Source organism: Pectinophora gossypiella, chromosome Z (genome assembly GCF_024362695.1).
Source record: "Pectinophora gossypiella chromosome Z, ilPecGoss1.1, whole genome shotgun sequence".
Taxonomy (NCBI): domain Eukaryota; kingdom Metazoa; phylum Arthropoda; class Insecta; order Lepidoptera; family Gelechiidae; genus Pectinophora; species Pectinophora gossypiella.
This window is the reverse complement of record NC_065433.1, coordinates 11942144-11960551: the sequence shown is the minus strand read 5'-3', so window position 1 is coordinate 11960551 and position 18408 is coordinate 11942144. Positions and strand designations below refer to the sequence as shown.

General features: G+C 40.6%; 3 protein-coding genes across 3 annotated transcripts; 2 read left to right on the top strand and 1 right to left on the bottom strand.

Annotated features, from left to right (window-relative positions):
• The first annotated feature begins 4344 nt into the window (after positions 1-4344).
• Positions 4345-5897, top strand: LOC126380418 (uncharacterized). The gene is made up of 2 exons (XM_050029805.1): positions 4345-5137; positions 5701-5897. Exons 1-2 carry the CDS (start codon positions 4345-4347, stop codon positions 5895-5897), a joined length of 990 nt encoding a protein of 329 aa, XP_049885762.1.
• A 1522-nt stretch (positions 5898-7419) lies between these two features.
• On the top strand, positions 7420-12397 carry LOC126380800 (bombyxin B-1 homolog). Its single transcript, XM_050030407.1, has 3 exons — positions 7420-7431; positions 8382-8562; positions 12157-12397. Exons 1-3 carry the CDS (start codon positions 7426-7428, stop codon positions 12327-12329), a joined length of 360 nt encoding a protein of 119 aa, XP_049886364.1. The 5' UTR covers positions 7420-7425; the 3' UTR covers positions 12330-12397.
• Positions 12398-12570: 173 nt separating this feature from the next.
• On the bottom strand, positions 12571-17989 carry LOC126380243 (uncharacterized). Its single transcript, XM_050029509.1, has 2 exons — positions 17931-17989; positions 12571-14384 (listed from the first exon to the last, which is right to left on the bottom strand). The coding sequence occupies exons 1-2, from the start codon at positions 17952-17954 to the stop codon at positions 13125-13127; spliced, it is 1284 nt and encodes a 427-aa protein (XP_049885466.1). The 5' UTR covers positions 17955-17989; the 3' UTR covers positions 12571-13124.
• Positions 17990-18408: the final 419 nt, after the last annotated feature.

Sequence of the window (18408 nt, the reverse complement as noted above, 5' to 3'; positions counted from 1 at the left end):
GTTAGGTATTCCCTAGGGTTAAGAAGGTGGTAGGGCGACCGACGTTATAAAAGTAGGGGCGAGCAGAGGCGCGCTCTCACTCTGTCAACGTCGGTCGTGCGAAGAGGTCGTGAGTTTGCTTTATTTAAATCTCTCTGTGTACTTATTTGCTGTGTATAGTTATTTGTAATATTTAGAGTCTTGTACTTATTTGCTGTGTATAGTTATTTGTAATATTTAGAGTCTTGTACTTATTTGCTGTGTATAGTTATTTGTAATATTTAGAGTCTAAACTATTTTTGTTAATTTTCATTTAGGTAATTAAATCCTCTTTTTAAAAAATCAAACCTGCTTCTGATTCCTAAAATCAGAAGTGGGATAAAGAATTCAATCCCACATATACATTTCTGACACTATCTTCTAACTCTGAAATATTTTGGTTCATTCTTGTTTGTTTTTCCTTTTTAAAAAAAAAAAATAAAAAAAAATAAAGTCATTCGAAGGTAGACTTGTTTACGACGACTAGATTCTGTTTGTGACAATTTTAGGCGGAGTAATTTTGTTTAGTAGTCTTGTTTACGTCAACTCGTTTCCGTTTTAAACGGGTTTTACGCAAAACTATCGTGTTTACTGTGACTTAAGTGAGTTATAAAAATGAATAGGCAAAGTCGTTCGCATTCGCGCAATCGCCGTTCGTCCACGTCATGTGATAGGCGATCCCGGTACCGAGAAAGATCGCCAATTCATCCGCCGCGTTCTCGGTACTCGTGCAGTCCCACGACATCTTGTTCCTCATCGTCTTCCCGGCGCTCACGTAGTCATTCGCGTACGCGCTTGCCGCGATCTCAACGCCAAAGGAACCGACGTTCTCGGGATCGGCGTTCTCGGGGGCGGCGCTCGCGTAGCCATTCGCGCTTTCGTTCACCGCATCATAAGTGTTCACGTGGCCGGCGATCGAAATCACGCGCGCGCTGTCGCGAGGGACGCTCACGTGTTCGCTGTTCCCGGAATGGGCGCTCACGCGGTCGCTATGACGAAAATTTGTTAGGACGTACGAATCGCCCTGCTCCTGTCTTGGATGACTACGAGCACTCGCGAACAGCGCACACGCCTCCTGTACCCCCGCTGCGGAGTAATTGCGAGTCCTGGGACGCGGTATTTTCCCGCTTAGAAGCCTTGGAGAGGCGTTCGCGTGTTCCGGCATCGGTCGAGCCCACCGTTGGGCACGGAACGGAGCAAATTGTAGAGGCCATTCAGTCATTGAAAGCTGCGGGTACTAGCAGTTATTATGTGTCAAATTTCGACCCCAGCATTCACAATGTCGACTCATGGTTCAGCGAGGTAGACAGGGCCAAGGTGGTCAACAAATGGGATGATCGTGAATGTCTCTCACGTATAGGCAATTGCCTTAAAGGTGACGCTAAATCATGGCTTAACGAGTGGGTGTCGAATGATCGCACATGGACTAATTTTAAAGCGGATTTTAAACCCTTGTGTGTTAAAAAAGTAGACTCCGCAGGTATATTATTCGATGTCATGTCCACCAATTCCGACAATTACCAGACTTATGCAGAGTATGCCCGTAAGTCGCTCCTACGCCTGCGTGTCGTTAGGGGCCTTAGCGATGACCTGACCACGGAGATTATATTAAGGGGTGTCACTGACCCTCAAGTTAAGGCTACCGCAATAAACGCCAACTTGAAACCCACTGACTTAGTCAATTATTTAGCTACATTTGTGAAACCTCAAAAAAATAAGTCTGCTGATGTGCGCGTAGGCCGTCAAACTATTTTAAATAAAGATCACGGGCACATCAAGTCACAGGGTTTCAAGAAGCCGTTCATCCGAACAGTTACGGGTACAGGGAAGTGCTACGGGTGTGGCGAACCCGGTCATAGACAAATCGCATGCCCTAAACTGAACAAACCAACGACTAGCTCGAGTAATACACAATCCGAAAATAGAACCAATCCGGGCTCGGTAACGTGTGCGTATTGTAAGAAGCCGGGCCATGATATTAAGTCATGTTTTGCAAAACAACGTTCTGACCAACAGCGAAGCAAAAAGAATGTTAACTTTTGCTCTGCCCCTTTGCATAATCGTAGCGATATTATCGTAGGAATCATACAGGGTATTCCGGTCGATATCTTAATTGACAGTGGTGCAATTGGTATTTCGTTAATATCCTCGTCGGTTGTGAATCATTTCTCTTGCGCAAAGAAAACTACTAGTTGTCAGATAAAGGGTATAGGCGAGTCCATCACTCAAATCAATTCATATGTGACGCTCACAATCGAGTTGCAAGGGATTTCTTTAGAAGTAGACTTGTTAGTTGTACCGGACGAATGCATGAATACTCCTGTCATCATTGGTACAGATGTACTCAATAGGGAAGGCGTTGTTTACATACGTACGAAGCACACTCAACGTATTGTCCGCGATTCAAAACCATTGACGGTGTCAACTGTTGAGTCGAATACGCAACCGGGAATTAATTCGTCGTTAACCGGTGATGACTTAACTAAATTAGAAAAGATTTTAAATGAATACTCGAAACACATGATTTCGGGCACTGCTTCTTCGACTGTTACTACGGGATGTATGCGTATTCAACTCAGCAGCGACATTCCTGTATATTATCGCCCCTATAAGATGTCTTATAGCGAAAAATTGAAAGTCCGGGAAATTATTCAGGACCTTTTATCCAAAGGTGTTATACGTGAGTCGGAGTCGCCCTATTCTAGCCCTATTTTGTTGGTCAAAAAGAAGGACGGCTCCGACAGGATGTGTGTAGACTTTCGGGCACTTAATAAGATAACGGTCAAGGATAGGTATCCGTTACCATTGATCGACGATCACGTAGACCGTCTGGGTAAGTGTAAGTTCTTCACCACGTTAGATATGGCTACGGGATTTCACCAGATCCGGTTGGACGAAGAATCCGTGCCCCTCACCGGCTTTGTAACGCCCGAAGGGCGTTATGAGTATCTCAAAATGCCCTATGGTTTAGCCAACGCGCCCATTGTGTACCAACGAATCATAAGCACTGCACTCCGTGATTTTATAGCGGCGGGAAAAGTTTTAGTCTACATAGATGATTGTTTAATACTTTCCGATACTGTAGATGAAGGGCTGCAGATCTTGAGAGAGGTTCTAGCAACCTTGACCAAGGCGGGCTTTTCTATAAATCTTAAGAAATGCTCATTCTTGTGCACTGAAATTGAGTACCTGGGGCGTGTGATATCTAATGGCGAAGTTCGACCCTCGCCGGGTAAGGTTCAGGCTTTAGTTAGATCTAGTCCGCCACGAAGTGTGAAGCAAGTACGCCAATTTCTGGGATTGGCGGGCTATTTCCGCAAATATATCCCAAATTACTCGACTAAGACGGCATGCATAGCGCGCTTAACTCGCAAGGAGGTTCCGTTTGTCTGGGAACATGAGCAAGAACGCGTTAGGCAGGACATAATTGCCAGTTTGACTAGCTCGCCCGTGCTGGCTATATATGACCCAAGTTTGCCAACCGAGGTACACACGGATGCGAGTAGTTTGGGCTATGGTGCAATCCTATTACAAGTCCACGAAAATAGGAGCAAGCGTGTGATTGCTTATTACAGCCAGGTCACTAAGGGTGCCGAGCCTAAGTACCATTCATATGAGCTCGAGACCTTGGCTGTGGTAAAAGCACTGCGTCACTTTAGACATTACCTAGTGGGTACTCACTTCACATTGGTGACCGACTGCAATGCTTTAAAAGCTACGCAAAGTAAGAGAGATTTGTTACCGCGCGTTGCAAGATGGTGGGTTTACTTGCAAGATTTTAATTTCACTATATCGTATAGAAAGGGCACCATGTTGCAACACGCAGATTATTTAAGCCGTAACCCATGTAATGTTGTAAATAATATTGAGAGACCGCGCAACTGGGCTCAAATCGCTCAAGCTGGAGATAAAGAGACCCATGACATGATCCAGGCTTTGGAACGGGGTGAGTTAGATTCATCGCGGTACGCAATGCAAAATGAGGTGCTCTATTACCGGTATAGTCAGGTTGGAGAGGAGACAAGACTGCTGTGCTACATACCTAAGGGCCAGCGCTTGAGTCTCCTCCGAATTTTTCATGATGAGCACTGCCACATCGGGGTAGACAAAACAATACATCTGATCCTCAGGCATTTCTGGTTCCCAGGTCTTAGGGCTTTTGTAAAGAAGTACATAAGTCATTGTTTGACGTGTATAGCACACAAACGGGTTCCCCGTGCTCCACTCCAACCCATCACTTCCTGGCAGAAACCCGATGTTCCCTTTGATACGCTTCACGTTGATGTTCTGGGGCCCTTGCCTGAATGTAAGGACTATAAACACATAATGTTAGTAGTTGATGCGTTCACTAAGTACTGCATACTTACGCCCATCCAGCGCCAAGATTTTAGTGAACTACAACGAGTTTGTAAAAATGTTATATCGTTGTTTGGCACTCCGCGCTTGATAGTGTGTGATAGAGGTCGTATGCTGGAGTGTGCTGCCTTCAAGTCGTGGATGCAAGTTTTGGGTGTAGAACTCCATTATATAACCCCCGAAATGCATCAAGCTAACGGGCAGGTAGAACGATACGTGCGGACCGTGTTAAACATGCTCAGGATTGAGGTCACTTATAAAAAGCGTCAATGGGCTGATGAGCTGTGGCAGCTTCAGTTAATCCTTAATCTGACTATGCAGAAAACGACACAATCTTCTGCCTTAAATCTGTTAGTGGGACATGAGAGTGCCACGCCAGCGATTAGAGCCCTGGTACGAGATGTCGCGCAAGCACCATCGGCCGTCAACCGCGAGTCAAGAAGAGAGATGGCAAGACAGAGGACGGCCGAGCAGTTGTCCAATAACCAGAGGACCATGGATGCTCGCGTTAATCGCGAACGTCGTCCACCCCGTATGTTTCAGGAAGGCGACCACGTCTTCGTTATTAAGTTCGCCCAGTCTACGGGGAAGCTGGACCACGGCATGCGTGGCCCTTATCGGGTGCTGCGAGTCCTGCCTAACGACCGCTATGAGTTAAAGCTCCTGGCTGGATCCTATGGAAAGTCCACGTACGCAGCTGCCCAGTACATGGTCCCTTGGAGAGGGGAATGGACTCCCGAATCTTGCTCTGCCTTCTTCGAGGGTGAGTTCTGAGATCAACCTGCGCAGCCTGGAGGGGCTGATGTACCTATTATGAGAAATGGTACCGTTTGTTGGGCCTTCTTGTCGGTGTGGTGCACCCTTTGGGTGTACCCACGACTTTCTGTGTTGGGCCTTCTTGTCGGTGTGGTGCACCCTTTGGGTGTACCCACGACTTCCTGTGTTGGGCCTTCTTGTCGGTGTGGTGCACCCTTTGGGGTGTACCCACGACTTCCTGAAGCTTCGGAAGCTGGTCGGCCTTGCAAACCGATCAGTCACTGTGGGATGTGCGTTCACAGTGTTTTTATTAAGCATGAATGTTGCATGTAACAGTGTATAACCTGAATGTTCAATGGTCCATTTTTAGTACTCAGCGGGATGCGTGTTACTCACAAACGATGATACCTTCTTGACGACCCCAAGAAGTTCTCTTCTGTGACTGTTAATTTGGAACATAAACATTCAATTTGTGTGTTAACAATCCTCTAACCTCTAACTTTAACTAAAGTCTTAACTACACGGCATGAAATCCATAAGTACGCACCTAACGCTTATGTTACCCCTTAGGAAATGACGACAACGACCCGGACCAAAGTCAGCCGGGACTTTACTTGGAGTCTGACCAGTCTGAGCAAGCTGCGGTGGACGACCCTGAATTGGACCCGTCAGTGAGGCTAGATGCCACGGAGCCTGGGTCATCAACGCAACATGAAGAGCCGCGACCGGGCCCTTCGCGGGGCTTAGACATGCCTATACTCGATTAAGCGGAAGTATGACGCGGTTTAGCCTGACGGGGACGTCAGGGTGTCAGGAGAGGCCGTGTTAGGTATTCCCTAGGGTTAAGAAGGTGGTAGGGCGACCGACGTTATAAAAGTAGGGGCGAGCAGAGGCGCGCTCTCACTCTGTCAACGTCGGTCGTGCGAAGAGGTCGTGAGTTTGCTTTATTTAAATCTCTCTGTGTACTTATTTGCTGTGTATAGTTATTTGTAATATTTAGAGTCTTGTACTTATTTGCTGTGTATAGTTATTTGTAATATTTAGAGTCTTGTACTTATTTGCTGTGTATAGTTATTTGTAATATTTAGAGTCTAAACTATTTTTGTTAATTTTCATTTAGGTAATTAAATCCTCTTTTTAAAAAATCAAACCTGCTTCTGATTCCTAAAAATATATATATTTAAAACTTTGCAAAAAAGCATATCTACTTACGTAAAAGAAGTTGAAATTTTTATTCAGACAATCTCGAACAATCTGAACTCGTGTAAAACTTGCGAATATTTTCTGGTAAGTACTTATCTTATTTATAAAACAGAATTTTCTAAGCTCCCATGAATATGATCAGATATACTAGAATAAATAAAGAGTTACTTATCTATAAAAATAGGTTACTGCTACTTATATGCATAATTGCTGCTGTTACAAAAATCTCACTTGGTAGTGCTTACCAAGTTCGTATGCATTGAGCTTTTAGTCTTTTGTAACTTCCAAATATATTCATTAAAGGTAAATATTTCATTTTTAAGCCAGTTTAGACACCTACTTATATGTTTTCATATGTAACTCTCACAAAAAGTGAGTGAATGTTGCTGTGAAATGTAGGTAAGTACTTACTACTTACTCAACGTACAAAGCACGCCATCGGCATAGGACGCTGACGTCGTCGACACCATCGTTGCTGGTCTGTAGCGTTACGATAACGTCTCTGCCTGATTGCGTTCCAGCTTACATGGCGTCCTTAATCGTATGGGAAACAGTAAAATATTAAATAAACAAGAGTGAAATAGGTATGCTATTTTCCACCTGGATGAAGCCGATAACACGCGGAGGCGGCGAGGCGGCGACGGCAGCGTCGGTGCAATCTTAGCACACAATTCAAGTATTACATTAAATTCAAATCTACAACTTAATTGAGCTTACAACAATAAGACGCATTATTGTAAGTACATATATAAATCATTGTAGATTCGATAAATGATAAAACACATAACACAAGTAATTAGAAACTGCCTTTCTAAAATTTGATATGCAATATATGCAGTAGATACATATATTTATAATTAATAACCTGTAGTTTATAGTTGTTTACACATTGTCTAAGGAATTAGCACTAATGTAAATAATTAGGTACATGGTTCTTTATGTATGCTTCAGTTCTAGGAAATCTTACTGCGCATATTTTCAAATATAAACATGCAGAGCATGTGAATATTTATTATGGTGACGTCAAAACTACCCTCTATAAAAGCTTGTGCTCCCGTTTCTCGAGTGATAAACCAACACTGACAAGCGAAAATGAAGGTGAGTTAATTTGTTTTCTCTCACTTTCTACGGTACGTACATGCTAATACGCGATCACACTCCTAAATCTATAACTTCTACTACCCAACTACTTCCTGTAAGCTTAGAAGTATATTTTCAAGTTGAAAGTTTCCACTTGAGCCTCGAATCCGCGCGAGGCTAAATATAACTTGATTAGTTCTGATATTATACCGCGAGGGCGTTCCGGGCAGGCGGATTTTTTTAAAGTTTTCTTTATCTGTCCTAATTTTGTGTAATAATTACGAGGTTTTGATGCATGTGTTTATGCAGATACATGGAAGTTCTTTTCATTCTAAAGCAAACTATCCGATTCGCGGTACCGTTTATGTGTGTGAAGGGCGTGAGAGTTGTAGAGGTTCCTGAAAATAACATTGCCCTCAAAATGAAAAAGGATAAGGAGTAAAGCTTATAAAATATCTCAAAGGCAATTCCGATGATGTAAAGATATGACATTCTTGAACGCCAGACTATTTTAATTCCATTTTATTGTTATATATTTTATTGTTATCGCAAATAGCTCCGTGTTTAGTTTGATAAACTTTCTCGGGTTTATTATTTATTGCATCTAAATGTCACAGTACCTAAGATAGTTGTGTGCTATGTTTTCTATTTGATGCAGCACAGTGTTTTACTATAAAGCGCCTATATGAGAAGTACTGAGTGGGTTCATTCGTATTCATTCATTCATAATAATATAAGCGTTAACCATATTTCCAGATGATAAATTAAAGACAAAAAAAAAATCTTTCCAGATGATTTATTGATGATCTATATTTTTTTTTGATATCACGTGATTTTGTATTTGCTGTGTTTTTATATTGTCACTCTTTGAGCGAATGCCAATTGCGACCATGAAATACGGCTTTGGGTTTTTAGGTGAATGCAGAAAAATGTCAAATCAACCAGAATTTATAGGCAGAATGTTTTAGGTATTGGTGATGTTCGCTCTCGTGCTGTGGGGGGCAGATACTCAGGGCTCGGATGGGCAAGAGACGCAGCAGGAACAACCGCGCATCCTCTGTGGCCGCGTGTTGGCTGAGACAAGAATGCTGTTGTGCCTTACCAAAAGCGAGGAAGCAAAGAACAAATCTGTCGAGACACCCTTAACTGGTTCGTTTCATTTGAATACCTAGATTTCACAAGTTTGAAAAATAAAAAGAAAATATTAGTCGGTTTATTTAATCTCCATATATCTCATTCATATATCTTTCGCGTAGGTTATGTAGTAAGACGCAATGCATAATATTCGTTTATCCTAATAAGTGTACAGCATAAATCTAATACAATAAATATTTAATGAATACTTTTTAATGTAGAACTTGGTTAAGTATAATGTACCTTTATTAGTTAAGTATCTTGGATTCACTCGGGCACATCGTTGCGGTTAATTTTAAGTAATACACGGCTGGCATGGTGTCAGCTGCAAATATGACTATCCACAAGTATGGTATCTATTGAAGAAATAAATACGTAGGTAGCTGTATAATATAGATCTTTAACTATGAAATTGCTGTTTTCTAACACTGGCTAGCTTTAAAGTTAAAGCTTCTTCTAAGTACTAGGAATTCTAAATTCAAATGAGGTTTTTTTCTTACACGTCGCTTTCTACGCGCTATTTTTGAATACGAGGTCTAAACTACAGGAATAAGAAACTCTCTGTCACCCACCGTCCTTGCCACACATTGCCCAAACTGTGTTTTTTTTCGGAATTTGGTTTTTCCCGCGATCTTTAGGGACAGAGGCACCAACGAACTTCCAATAAAACAAAAGTGCATCCATAGTAATGTTTAATTCGATTAAAAAAAAACTTTTTAATCAAAAAATAATCAGAGGTTGCATTGCGTTGCGCGGATGTTGCGTTTTTATGGCTAAAAATCGGTAATTTCATAGTTACAAACCTAATTATACAGTTGACAAACGTAAACAGACTCCAGATGCAGGGCTGCCATCCGACGGATTGCACCGCACACAATCGTACCAACAGCTGCTCGCAGTCGCTACATTCAACTGCATACATTCGTGACTTCAACTTCACGCAGTCGGCTGTAATCATGTGCAATCGATGTTGACTGCGTGAAGGACTACGAAGTCTACTATGAAGTAGCTTTGTAATAACAGGTAGGTAGGTACTTTTAAGACTTCGAAAGAGGTTGGAAAGCCCCTAACGCGCATCTTGTATGAGAACCGCTAGCCCCTGCTCAACCTCACTCTCTTTTACTCCTGCAAACAGATAAATACGATAGCTCTACTGGTTCTCAAATTCCATAGCCACTTTACCGGCAATAGGTATTTTATATGTGATAGGCTGAAATTTTATCATTTATTTACTGCATACAAAAGCATTTTTTTGATAAATATCCGATCATACTAAGGTTTTTAGCTTCCCTGTCATAAGGAGGGATTTTCTTGCAGGATAGTCGATATTTGACTTGCCCTTCAGGTTGTAATAAATAAGAGGTTCTTTTAAAATATTTTCACGGAGCTCCATGCGTCGTATAGTTTGCGGACAAGTGCGTTGTATTGCAAAGTTGAAGTAAGTATGAAGGTATGGCGCGCGCTTTGCGCTCACTTGGCCCTTCCAACCTCTTTCTTCCATTCCGTGGAAGAAACTGATTTACACTGATTTCATTGCTAATTAGTGGAAAAACACGCGGCTCAATTTACATATTTACTTATTTATTTATGAAATATATAAACATAACTATCTATTTACTAATAATACTTACATAATACCCACACACGCAGAAACAGACACCGATATGGTTTAAGGCCAGAAGAAAACTCTTGGTATTATTGGTATTTCAAATCTCGATATTGATGAACTGAGTGTAGTGTCAGCCATAGTGTTTGTCGCAAGTTGCGCAGCGTGTCACTCACAACGCACAACCGGGCTGGTTCTGCTGCAGAATGGACTGCAGTAAAAAAAAGTTTGTGGCTCGAGAAGGACCTAACGTCTTCGTTTCCTTTCCGTGGAGGTGAGTGGAGTGTGGTGCAGAAGATTTATGCGAGAGTTAGAGCGGTGCCCTGGGAATATCTTGCGCATCCTCGCTCAGAATCGTACCTGAAAACGCAGCCAGCATTATGTGGGTACATTAATCTGCGGGTACGATTCGGGGCGGGCTTAGCCTGATTTTTTATTCAATTCGAGACTTTCAAGGCTACGTTCCCTTAAAAAATATAGATGGCGCTGTAAAAAAATGTCTTCGTTTAACCTTCTAATTTCATGGATAACACATAATGCATCTTTCATGTTTTTGGGTATAAATGATGACATTTTTTTACACCCAGGCACAATACATCTTCCACTCATTATTATTCTGATCAAAATAAGACGTATAGAAGACATTTCTATACGTAATCTGATCCAAATATCAAGCAACAATTATTTTTATATATGCTTCTGCCATTACATTTCTGAATAATTATGTAATCTGGACAGCGCCATCTAGGTACCTATATTATTTTTGGGGTACGTAGCCTGGAAAGTCCCTCATTGTTTGTAAAGCTATTTGTTGTAAATACATATTTTGTTTAATTGTATTTTTGTTTTATTATAGGTAAGTAATTGTAATTATTTTGTCCATAGTGTACTTACCTAAACAAAAAAGAATATATTAAGTACATGACCGATTCGTAAATTTAATTTACTTACACTTGTAGCTCCTGCACTTGTAGCTTGTAGCACTTGTACTGTCCTTTGTTTGGTAAGGACTTTTCAGGCTTGAATCACCTGATTGTCCGAAAAAGTAAGATGATTCCGTGCTTCGGAGGGCACGTTAAGCCGTTGGTCCCGGCTATTAGCCGTAAAAACACCTCCACCAACCCGCAGTGGAGCAGCTTGGTGGAGTATGCTCCGTACCCCCTCCGGTTGATTGAGGGGAGGCCTGTGCCCAGCAGTGGGACGTATATAGGCAGTTTATGTTGTATGTTACACTTGTAGCTCTAATAGAGAAACGAAAGCATTTAGGTTGTTTTCAATATGTTTTTGGCTGATATTTCGCTTGGAACAAATATTTTATAAGTGACTGCGAGTTATCTCAAAAATCGTTTTATCGTTCAGTATAATCGTTCATCAAAGAAAACTTATTGAAAGTCAAAATTATTTTTTCTTATTGATGATTTATGGCTCTGCTCACCCCGACGGGGGCGTGTTTATGTATGTAGATATATCTACATATAAGTATATCGATACGAAGGACATAACCACCTGACTGCTCTGGTTTGGTCTTTCTTAGTTATTATAACAACATTTTTTAACTAAATAAATAAATAAATAAATAAACTATTTGTCCCTGAACTTATCCTTTTTTAAATTGACGTTAATCGAAGCTTTTCATTGTTGAGTTTCGTTATAACACTGAATTTGCCTAGACTAAACTAAGCTTAATCTAGTCTAAGAAATATGACGCAACGTCTAGTTTACCTTATTTACAGAAGTTTGGGCAAAGTGGCTAGTAAAAGATAAATTAGAAAAAATCTGTCATTTTCCTTTCGTTACTTTGTAAGTTGAACGTCCGCAGTAGTAGATATGTAGGTTCACAAAACATAAACATGAGATAACCTATAAGTATAAGAACGTCTCACCGCACAGGCTTCCCCGTCAACCATGGAATGAGCCCGGAGGCCATTTATACTTGTTGATTAGATACCGATCATTAAATTTTAATTTTGGTTGTAACGGTTTATTTGTTCATTTCCCTGCAGCGTCGATGTACCCGCGTGCGTACAGACGAGGGGGGTTGATGAGGCCGTGGCTGGCGGGCCGCTCCAAAGAGGGGGGGGCCTTGAAGCTGACCCGCGCCAAGCGAATCCCCGGCCTCGTCGACGAATGCTGCCACAAACCCTGCTACAACCGTGATCTCCTCAACTACTGCTAGAGAGTCTAGACATCCCCATTATCGTACTTACCTACCTTTTAAATCACTTCCACCTACCCCTACATGTAAGTAAGTACACTGTTGTTATCGTAATAACTTGTTCGTTTAAAATGTCTAGCCTAGTTTAGTTAGCCTTTTAATCTTGTAGTTACCTAGTGTTCATGTAGAAAATTAAAAATCTTTAGTTCATTAAAACAAAACGTAGTAATTTATTTCATTGGTTCCGTTATAACTAAAACAACTTAAGAGTAAAAGTTTAACGTAAACTATACATAACAACAAAACACAAAGCATCAGTGGGTGTCAGAATCTGACATAATATATAATACTTCCTACAAACATACCGCACCACACAGCACCATATGCACTACTCAGACTTATTGTAATAATATCGGTAACTAGAAAAATAATTTGACTTTTTTAAAGCTTGTAAGTACTTATTTATATTTATTTTCTTTTAGAAGAGTTCCTTGTGCGTTCGCCACACTCAAGCTTTCCATCTTGCACTTTCACAGAGACAATCGCAACGCTGCTGTTTCACATTTTCGCATCGCATTCTAAGGGGGTACTTATAGAACGTCGAAAAGCATATGAAATATAACCTACGAATTACGTATCTTTCGAGCAGTGATGTGATTGGTCCTTTAGGTCTTGTGCGAACTTTACAGTCTCGACTTTTTATGGCAGAAAACGCTTTTCTGTCTAAAAGCCAATAGCGTTTACATTAACCCGAACTAGGTATTTCTTTGACTCGTTATTTACATTAATGTACAATTTTGGCTTAAATTAAATAACTTATTTTGGAAACTGCCACGTCGACTGTCGGAGTTGCTGAGGCGCGGGCTGCTGTGGTGCGAGCTGTTGCGGGGCTTTCTGGATCGCGACCGACTTCTGGCTCGCGGCAGAGTTGTGGTCACTTCTGTCCCACCCGTGGGATTCATGTACGTGTTCATGATGGTCAGGCGACGGGAACCATTCCGATATCCAAACAGGCCTCCAGATCTTCTTTACACCTGGCACCCAAATTTGTTTCCAGTCAGGAATCCAAATCTGCTTCCAAGCCTCTTTCCATTCAAGTTTCTTGTCGGGTACCCAGATGAGTTTCTTAGATGGCTTCCAGATTTGCTTCCAGGCTTCCTTCCATACTAGTTTCTTATCATCGATCCAAATCTGCTTCTTTTCTGTTCTCCAGATTTGTTTCCACTCGTCCTTCCACACAAGCTTCTTGTCAGGAATCCAGATTTGTTTCTTAGCTGGCTTCCAATACTTTTTCCACACTGGTTTCCAGATGAGTTTCTTCTTCCACAAATCGTGAGATGTGTATTCCCAACCTTCATGATCCTTGCCCAAGTATTTTTCACCTGGAACTCCTACTTTAACCCATTCAGGAACCCAAATTTTCTTCCAAGCAGGAACTTGTATTTCCTTCCAACCTGGTACTACGATGTCTTTGTGTACAGGAACGGTGATTTTTTTCCAATCTGGAACTTTTACTTCCTTCCAAGCTGGTACTTTGATAGGTTTCCATTCAGGTTTCCAGATTTTCTTCCAATCGGGTACTTTTATTTCTTTCCAGACAGGAATTTTGGTAGGTACCCACACCGGCTTCCAGATTTTCTTCCATGAGGGCTTCCATATTTGTTTTTTGGCGGGTTTCCATATTTTCTTCCATCCAGGTTTCCAGATTAATTTCTTTTTCCAATAACCGGGATCATGATGGTCGTGGTGGTCATGGTGATCATGGTGGTCGTCGTGGTGCTCCTCAATGTGGTGGTGGTGCTCATCGTGGTGTTCCTCATGCAGATCGTGGTGGTCGTGATGGGCGATTTCCTCGTGATGGTCGATCACCTCGTGGTGGTCGCCATGCGCGTGCAAGTCATCATGATCTTGGAATGGGTTCACGAGGTCGGAGGGCGGAGCAGGGTAATCATAACCGATGCGTTTCTGAGCAGTTTGGTCTTTCTGCTCCAATTGCTGCTGTTGTGCTTGTTTGTTTTGTTCAATTAATGCCTTTCCCGACACTAGGGTGATGTGAAGAATTACCCCAAGGGTAATCTGAAACAAAGCAAAAATACGATTGTATTTGTAATTTATTAAAATGGATATAACGCTTAGCTTTGTACAACTAGGTGCCTACTTAGCAACGCACAGCAGAGTAAAACAACACGTTCTTTGACACTAAAATAAAAAAAAAACAACATAAAAAGTAAGTGAAACAGTCAACGAAAAATTATTTAAGTAAGTATGTCGGAAGTGTAATATTTATCTAGGTACATCTCTAAATTACAACACTGAGAAACATTACAATGATTACATCAACAAACGCCCGCACTAATCGTGGTCAGCATCTAAATAACCACAACAATTTCACTCTAACACTTGTTAAGAATTATATAAATTAAGACCATATCATACTTAGTTCATTATGTAAGAACATTTTAAATGAATCACAAAAGGAAAGTAGCGGCAGGAGGTTCGACCAGTCTAGTTGGTGAGTAGAGTGCTCGAGCCTCGCGGCGGCCGCCGAGGAAGTGTTCTGGGAAGGAATTTATCGACATTGCGACAGCGACAACGTTGCCTATAGATCTTATAGAAAGTAAACATGAGGTAATCCGTAGGGACATTTTGCAATGCAAATCTGATTTAACTTCTGAGACATCTAAAATTCTGACTTTTGACAATGATTATCCATGAAAATTCCCATGGATGCGTTTAGGGTGCCTTCATATTAGTCGCGTTCAATGTAAGTAAGTAAAGTATGGACTATGGATTTGTCATGCCGCGCGATCGTCGCGCGGTTAGCAGCGATTCAGCAACGCGATTAATTTAAAGGCCCTTAAATCCTTCAACTCGCATACATACAACATTGATTCTGCCAATATAACGATTATGTCATCTGATTTTCGAGTGCGGTGGGTCAGTGTGCCATGCTAAACCACACTTAAAAATAAAACCTGCTCGGAACAATGGCAGCTTCAGATTAAGTTAAGGAGCCATCTGGTCAAAAGAAAGTATAGGTACCTAAGTCGTTTTAATCTAGATTATCCAGCTTAGTTATTTAGTTCCTTTTAAACACGTCGACATTTACTTCGTTTAAGCTTTGAGTCGTATACTGATAGCAGATTTCAATAAGGATTCGACTTTCAAATAGGTTACAACGCCGTCATTGTCGTGACCACTTGTTCTTATGTAAAGCGGTGAAAACTTCCCAAGAAAGTGTATCTGGTTCATTAGCGTAGTTCGCACTTGGGGCTAATAATATGATACACACACGGCTGGGATTATGCAACATGTTATGAAAGCGATCGGCTTGCCATGGACAATGGCGATTGGCACGTAAATGACCCTCCTGCCATATGTGACTTGTACCCAAATTAGTTCGTGCCCTCCAAAAGGAGAGCACGATAATTTAATACTTGTAAAACAGTGCTGGTGCCGCATTTTGATAACTTCGAAATCGAATTTGAATAACATTTTGAATAACGCTAAGTTTTTGCAGTTTAAGTCAGATTTGAATTGCTATTTCTAAGTAGTGTGCTGAAACTTAAGTAGGTACCTACCTAGGTAGGGATCTAACTGAAAAGTGGATTACGAGGTAATGCATATGGGCATTATATCAGCTTAGGCCGTTTTATATAGGAAGCTTTTCAACTGAATACGTATGCTATAACTTGTGGTTAACAGATCGTTCGTGACATCGTGCAGTATTGTGCAACATGCATAATGACATAACAGTACGTGTTTATTATACGTGTGTTTGATTTTTTAATGGTCATCTCCAAAATAAGACCGAGAGTTCGTGACCCGACAACAGTCAAAACGGAAAAGTAAAATCCGTTTTAGCTTACGCAATAGTTATATTTAGAAAATATACATTTAACTTGTTACAAACAATAGCGAGAAATTGAGTAGAGAATCGAGAGTTAGGTACATTGAACAAAAAGTTCCATTGTCATCTAAACAACGAGATCATTGAAGAACTATCACAGTTTCACGACGGAGATAGACACGTCTAATTGTATTATTATACACATTTTTTCTATTTCATAATGCTAAGGCAGTAGACAACGGGAATTAACAAACGAGTGGTAAAGACGTGCTGTGAAAACCTTTTATTATCTTTTTATTGAATATTGAGACTCAGGCAGCGGATGCTTGTTTGAACCTACACCTTTTTATAGTACCTACCTACTTACATAATTACGTATTTAGACAAATTACGGAATCGCTCAATTTATATGTTAATGCTGCAAGTCTGCAACTAAATATTGTTTAATATTTAAAACTGGCTATCATAATAACAATCTTTTACATTTTTATTATCAATGTTTATTGGCGCCTAAAGCTATTACATACATCATTTAACTTTGCATGCATAACTTTTTGACGGAGTGTAAATATTAAATAATTATTACAATGAGATTCAAGACAAAATTTTAGGTTGATGCCGTGACGCGGTTCTGAAAGCCCAAAAAAGCGTTGTCGGGCGGGAAACGGGAGTTTGTATGAAACTTTCTTATTTTGTATGGAATTTTCCCGCAGGGTGCGATTTCTGTATGTACGATTACGTACATTACACGCATTAATATTATATACTTTAGTATCATGTCATATTAACTTCTTTGAGAAATTGAACTATAAGTCTCATTAAATGTCAAATATGTTAATGCAACAGGGTTCTAAAGTGGGTACATGATATTCCTCATGCCTGAACGGATACATACAAACTCAAACAATATAAAAACACGCCGCTCCGGAATGTTCTCGATACTGACTCTATAGGTCCTGGGTAAATATCGAAAAAAGGACGTTATTTTTTAAAAGACAGTTTTTGCTTTTTGTGGTGTAAGTAAATGTAATTTAACAAATGTTAGTCAGGCAGTATTCTTCTAATTATTTCCAAGTAAATGGATAAAAACAAAGGGATAAATTATTTATCTATATATATTTATCTATTTATCAATAAAAATGAGAAATAAGTAACACCGGCTGCTTACCTGTGTCTCACTGATTCTACTAGTCCGAAGTACAAAACAAATTTACTTATCTTTCCGTAATTCAATATTTATGTTTACTTCACTAATCGCCTGCTATTTGGTTTTTTTATTTTACTATAGACAGAAAATAAATAAATAAGCTTTATACGTTTTTCTAATAGACACATAATTTTGTTTTTGAATAAAGTTATATAGTCCTGTAAATTCTTTAAAAAAGTAAGCGCAGTCATAAGTAAGCACGGCTATTATTCTCGTCTTCTTGCTACCTACCCCGTAACGGATACAGTGTGTTGTTTATCGTAAATAATAGTAACAATTATACACTATTTCAAATTTAGAGGATTAACGGGAGGTCTGCAGAGACCTGTGAACCGACCTTAGGCATAACAACGCCTTAAAAACTTATTAATTGATGGATACTGGTTTAAAAATTGTTAGTGTCACTATAAAAAATAAATAAGTAAACAAATGAACTTTCGCTGGCGATTAATCCTAACATCACTCTTACCGTCAACTGGATCGCGTATCACACTATACCCAAACCGGAAACGTATAGAAAAAGCAATATCCGATTAAACCCCATTAGATTAGACTGAACACTGACCACTGGGCTCCAGATCCCTCGCATGATGGGCGGGGGGCCGTTCCTCTAGCTGAGACGCCGGAACTGTTTTTACTCTATTAGTTTACCTTGAGTGTGGGCTTATATATGAGCGGGCCCACCCCATGCGGCCGCCGGTGGGGCGAGCGCTCACTTTCGCCGACTACCCCGCGCGTCAGCGCCGCCGTCGCCTGGCCGGTGCGCAGGAAGCGTGGGACGCCGAAGGATGTCTCCTCTGAAGCACTGACCACTAACCACCAATGTTTCACACAACGTCGCTCTAGTTTCCGAGTCTTCACTGATTACATAAATCTAATCAACCGAGATGAGTTGATGACTCGACGCTTTTTTCATGGTTTCTTAAAATTAAATTGCAGTTTAGTTAACATCAGGACTAATTTTAGATAAAAATATTAAGCAATTTCAAATATACTTAAACACATGATGTTTCTTTTTACAATAAGTTTTTAAATAGACGCGA